This window comes from Etheostoma cragini, chromosome 14 (genome assembly GCF_013103735.1).
Source record: "Etheostoma cragini isolate CJK2018 chromosome 14, CSU_Ecrag_1.0, whole genome shotgun sequence".
Taxonomy (NCBI): Eukaryota; Metazoa; Chordata; class Actinopteri; order Perciformes; family Percidae; genus Etheostoma; species Etheostoma cragini.
This window is the reverse complement of record NC_048420.1, coordinates 3,095,839-3,102,046: the sequence shown is the minus strand read 5'-3', so window position 1 is coordinate 3,102,046 and position 6,208 is coordinate 3,095,839. Positions and strand designations below refer to the sequence as shown.

Below are 6,208 nucleotides of genomic sequence, written 5' to 3'. Positions count from 1 at the left end.
GCCTAAATACATGACATCATCTTCCTGCAATGCCCTCACCACCACCTCCTCCTCCTCCTTCTCCTCCCCCCTCTTCATGTCATATCACTTCCCTTCTCCACCTTCACCTCCTCCCTCCCTGTCTCACAGTGCTTTTTCTTTTCACAGCCCCTCCTCATTTAACCTCTTATTCCCTTGCTTGTCTCTTAGTAACAGGCCATGTATTTTTCTTGCTGTGTCATTGTATACAACAACAGTACTGGTGATATGTGTGCTTTATCACACAAGATGCAGTGTATAAGGCAGGTACTGCTAACTATGACTTTTACTATAAAATGACATCATGGAGATTTATGTGAGGAAAAAGTGGTGCACTCTATTTTCACTGCTTAAAAGACTCATTCTTTCCAATTTATACCAATTGACAAGGACATCTCGGAATGTGCTTTCAGTGTTAATAAGAGAAAAGAAAAATGAAGGAAGGAAGGGAGAGGAAATGCAAGCAGAAGAACTGCTTATGTTGCGGATCATACTTAAAAAAAGAATGATAAAGTGGAACTCTACTTAGTGTTAATTATTTTGTTAAAATGCCTTTTTGATTGAATTAATGATTTTTAACATATGAGTAAGCCCTAAAGCAGTTTGCACTGATTTTAAGATGTCTGACTTTGCCTCCAGTTACATCCCTGAGGAAAACATAACCCTGTTAAGGACTAACACTGTCCGTCTGTGTCCTCATACAGAAAGGTGTCTGGAGGACCACGAGCTGGTGGTTCAGGTTCAAGTCTCCATGAGCAGCGACAGTAAATTCCTCTTCAGAAAGAACTATGCCAAATATGAATTCTTCAGGAACCCCCTGGTGAGTCTCTTGCATCCCTAAAATGTAATCTCTGTGACTGATTTGGTTAAGCATGCATTGCCACACACCCACACACACAGCTGGGGTTCAGCCGATTTTTCAGCCTTGATATTTCGGGGTTGGGGCTGCTGCTATTTAAAACCTTTAAATCTGGTTGTTTAAAGCCAAATTTGGGTCTCCAACGAAATCATTTTTCAAGGTGGGCTGATAAACCCTCAGTAGCACAGAAATATAATGTCCTCCTTGAAATCTTGATTGATAAATACAACAAGATGACAAGACTACAGCCATGCTAGCAGCTCTTTTAGGCTTTCTTTGGTACAAATGGTCCTTCCAGCTAAATGCTAATGTCATCATGCCAACATGCTCATTAACAACACTAAATTTCCATGCTAACATGCTTATGTTTAGCGGGGATAATGTTCACCAGTGCTGCCTTGAAGTCAGTTAGGCAATGGTTAGGAATGGTACCTTGAAGTCAACAGTCCATACTGCTGCCTGGAAGGAGACGTTGGGGGCTTAAAACACCAAGAGTACATTTTTATCCAACTGCAAAGCCCAAACCAGCCACTATTCTTTCATATACAGTGTATGTGACACAATGATAGACATAACCAGTCTAACAGAGAAATCCCACTGGAAGTAGGGTTGGGAAATGTCCCTTAAATTGGCAGTTGACGACATAGAAACAATCAGACATACATTTAAATGCCCTCTGTAAATAGACAGTATTACATACTGCCGCTGTTAGGGGCAGTAAATTATAACTTGACCTACTTTCACTTATACCTATGCTGCCGTAAAGTCTAGACTCAATCACATGTCCGTGATCTACGTAACGACAGTACAGTGGAACGTTTGTCTTTAACAGAGCAACAGTAATAACCTAATATACCATCACTACTGAGATTAAACTACATTATCGGTTATATTTGCACTGAATAACGGTCTCAATAAACAGAAACCTAACTCTTGCAAATCTAGCTTACTGTTGCTATTGTACATTCATTAATCCTACATAACACCGTCATCAGACTTACTTATTGATGCACGCACACCGTAGTACCCACAAAGTTAGTTCAATGAAGAGATACAGAAAAGTGTGATAGCGTTTTACGTTAACACCTGTCTGTCTAGACATGCTAACTAGAGACTTCTGTAATGTCAATACAGTAAAAATTTAGTTAATTAAAGTTGGTTCACTGCTGGCTACATGTTAGCATCAAACACAACAAAGGCTGTCAATTAAATGGCATTTTGAGCTAACACTAGCAATCAAACTGTCATAGATAACGTTAGCTAAAAGGTTTTTTGAAATGACTGCTAGCTTAACTACAAGCTAGCAATCAAACACAACTACGGCTGTCAGTTAAATGGCGTTTTGAGCTAACGCAATCAAACAATCAAAGCCAGATAGCAACATTTTTAAAATGATTCCCATATTCTGTTATTTTGTTTGCTATTTGTAATGAGAAAAGCTTAATATTGAATGGATTGCACAAATTTCAGTATAACAAGTTATATGCCGTAAACTGTTTATATGTGAGAATGCGCGACTCAAATCTGCACTCTCCTCACATTGGGCAGTGACAACGCCTTTTCTCTCTTGCTTAAGACCGCCGTGTCCAAGCAGAGGTGCAGAGAAAGAGAGTGACTGTATCATTACAAATAGGTTGCACGTAAGGGGGGTAGCTTCCACGTAAGGGGCAGCACAGCGCAAAGCCTGACGCACATGTCAATTTCCTGTCAACTTAGATTAGCGTGTGTCTGACAAGGTGGGGGGCGGGGGTGGGTCAACCATCACGATGGACACAACCCTAACTGGAAGCAAACCAATCGCCTCACATTGCCTCTGCCGCTGCTCTGTGGTTATGGGGACGAGTGGTCAATGCTGTCAAGCTAGCGAGTAGCTTGGTCTTTAGCAACCGTTGTGCAACTAAGTAACCTGTTTTATTTGAGATCCTCTGGATGCTGATAGCTTATGTTTAGCAGGCATGAGCTTTACCATGCTCACAATCTACAAGCAAGTATTTGGTAATAACTAAAGTATTGGATAAATAAATAAAACATATCTGATTACCGGCACATCAACGTGATTAAAATCCATCCTGAGAAAAGCATGAATGTTTGTAGCAAATCTGTATGGCAATCCATCCAACATTTGTCACATTTTTTCAGGCTCATCCAAAAATGTGGACAGACTGACCAACATCCACACGTACCTAGCATAGCTAAATATATTCAATGTTTATCATGCCTGTTGCATGAAGCTCCATAATCTACTGTAGTGGATCAATTCTACAATTTATTAAAAAAAACTAAAAATGCCTTGTCATGTATGACAAATAATTTGTCATAGTTAATAAAAGCCTCTTATTGTCCTAAAACAGCCTTTACACAGTTCTCTCTTTTTCAAGACCAATATCGATTATTAATAGGTAATGAAACCAATTTTTAGAACCTAAATACAGTTAAAGTAAAAATGGAAATCTTTAAGTCAAAATTTAAATTTTGGAATGTAACAAACTCCAACACAAAACTGTGTTTAAATGCTTAAGCAATTACATCATAAATCAGAAGCTATCAACATAGTACACAGGAAAATAGTCAGATTCTGTTGTGGGCGGGACATTAAGTCTGAGTAAATGGTGAGTGGAATCTATAGCAGAGGGACAGACACAGAGCTGTAGCCGAGTCAAAGTAGACCACTTTTTATATTCATTAACTTTATCGGTTATCGGGCAAACAAAACGCCAATACAGATAATCGGCAAAAAACGACCCGATAATTGGCTACAGCCGATAATTGGACTATCCCTAGAAGATATTCTAATTATTATGCGTCTCACAACGTTATAGAAGTGCAAATCAAATCTAAATCAGTGGAGTACTTTTATTTAAGTTTTATTTTCTCTGAGCACATAACTGTTTGGTGGGTTTACTCCAGTAGCGAATTCGACTCTTAAACCTAGAAAACTAGACGCCCACTTGTCCACATCGTCAGAGAAAGAAGCAACCTACCAGCCTAGCTTATTGTGTCCTCTCTTATAGCATAGTACTGCAAAAGTTATTATTTATGACAAAAATTAAGATGCTGGTCCAGCCTTGGCAATTCATTGAGCAAACCGCATGGTGGTACTTTGGTCATCATACTCACTTTTGTATAACATTGGACACTGCCAGCTTGTGAGTGGTGTCCTCCACACTAGGCAGAACTTCATATTCTCAATTATTTTCATAAAGTTAGCGATAACAAAGCCTGCCCATTTAGAGTGAAGATATGATTTTCAGTTTTACTGTTATTTGAAACTATTGCCTGACCGTCTGTGACTGTATAGCTGGACCACCAATCACAGAGCTGAGAGCATAACACCTTCTTCCTAGCAACTGCAGAGGCAGCAATATTCTGATAGGTCAAAAATTAATTTAACCCTTCAAATTCCAACACAAACTAAACAGGCATATTTGAAGGGTGTATTTTCTGAAAAACGTTTTGTTTAAATGTTGTTAAAAATACAACTGATGAGTTTAAAAAAAAAATTTTTTGAATATCTTAGGCCCTCTCTAAGGTCCGCATCATTTGCGGATGAGACTCAGCATGGGGCTCTACTGTTGCGTTCTCTGGCCGTGTATATGGCGACATTATTCCCGTGGTGATTTAGGTGTGTGTCAGAGCCAGCAGGTGACCTCAACTCTGTGGTAATGAGCACAGTAAAACATCAGAGTGCTGGCTGCGGCCTGTCAATCACGCTAAGAGTAGCGCTGCTGGCTAAAGGGGATTACATCAGCGGATGAGATCATACTGCATCTACTCCCAGGTTGGAGTTCTCTCTCTCTCTCTCGCTCTCTCTCTCTCTCTCTCTTTCTCTCTCACACTCACTCATCGCCCTCTCTCGCCCCACCACTTTGTCTCTGAGTCCTTGTGCTCATCACACACACACACACACACACACACACACACACACACACACACACACACACACACACACACACACACACACACAGAAAGAGAGACGTATGCTGCAAAGAGAAACACTACCCCACTCTGAGCTTGCCTATGCACTAAGTGGCTTCTAGTGCCTCTCTTTCTCTGTCTCTCTCTCTTTATCTTTTCTCTCACTCATTGTCTGTCTCTCTGTGTGTTTTTCCATCCAGAACTTTTTTCCGGAGCAGATGGTGGCTTGGTGTCAGGAGTCTGATGGCTCGATCTCTCAGTCACAGCTCTTACAGGTGAGACGATGACTCAGTGAAGGGGCACATTCATCTTGAATAGCACACATGTAATCCTAAATCTAATTATACTCCTAAACCTCCTTCTTAACTTTAAAGTAGCCACCCTGAAAAAAAGACTAAAAACAGGAAAATACTCTCTTTACATTTTTTTTAATCTTTGTGAGGACATCTGGTCGTCCAAAAATATGCATGCACACACTCACTGTTACTGAAATCTGCTAATTCCATTTACCCAGTGTTGTTCCTGATGTATTATTCCACTGCTATCTCTAAAAACAATATTTTTTCTCTTAACATGTAGTTTTTAGGGTGAAACACGCATTTGTACATTCAGTTCCCCTGCGTCAGTGTTGCTGTTTGTGTGTTTTTGCAGAATTTTCTGAACTCCAGCAGTTGTCCAGAGATCCAGGGCTATCTGTACGTGAAGGAGCCTGGGCGTAGGTCCTGGAAGAAGCTCTACATGTTCCTGCGCCGCTCCGGCCTCTACTACTCTACTAAAGGAACATCCAAGGTGATGCATTTCTGCTGTGTTGATGGTGAAATGGGTAGGAAGAAGATCAAATTGTTGATGATTGTGTAACTTTTCTTCTTCTTTTTTGTAAACTAGCGAGTTTATCATTCTTATTTGTGGTTTCAACATTACAGTTTTGATGTATCATCTAAGAAAACCTCTCCGTTTTTTATTCAACAAAACTTAATTCAAATCTTAATATGGCATTTTGCAAAATAAACCAAAACAAATGTTGTAGTTTGAAGCACTGTGTAATTTATTTCTTTATGTTGTTGCTGACATCCATTTTCTTCTTCCTCCCCACAACTTAACAGGAACCTCGACACCTGCAGCTACTGTCAGATCTGGAGGACAGCAACATCTTCACCATCATCACGGGAAGAAAGGTCCACAACGCTCCCACAGACTACCAGTTCTGCATCAAGGTAACACACAAGGAAACAGTTCAAACTGAGAAACTATGAATTAATCTATAACTAGAAATTCATAAATAACTCTAACTCTATAATGTCTAACTCTAAATCATTCTACCAGGTTGGATGGGATCATTTTACATTTTCTAGTACAAATTAGTTTAGCATTTTCTATTTTTAGTGTGTAGTAATTTTCTCAAACCGTACCATAAAG

At 39.8% G+C, this 6,208-nt stretch overlaps 1 protein-coding gene across 6 annotated transcripts in view; it reads left to right on the top strand.

Moving 5' to 3' along the window:
- LOC117957011 (growth factor receptor-bound protein 10-like) overlaps positions 1–6,208 on the top strand; it is a 62,186-nt gene that overhangs the window by 33,029 nt on the left and 22,949 nt on the right. For all 6 annotated transcript variants that reach the window (XR_004659420.1, XM_034892520.1, XM_034892521.1 and 3 more), the window contains 4 exons: positions 723–838; positions 4,993–5,067; positions 5,444–5,581; positions 5,896–6,006. Coding sequence is in view for 5 of the 6 variants with exons in the window: in XM_034892520.1 (XP_034748411.1) it covers positions 723–838; positions 4,993–5,067; positions 5,444–5,581; positions 5,896–6,006 (440 nt within the window). In the remaining variant the exon portion in view is untranslated. The remainder of the gene's footprint in view (positions 1–722; positions 839–4,992; positions 5,068–5,443; positions 5,582–5,895; positions 6,007–6,208) is intronic.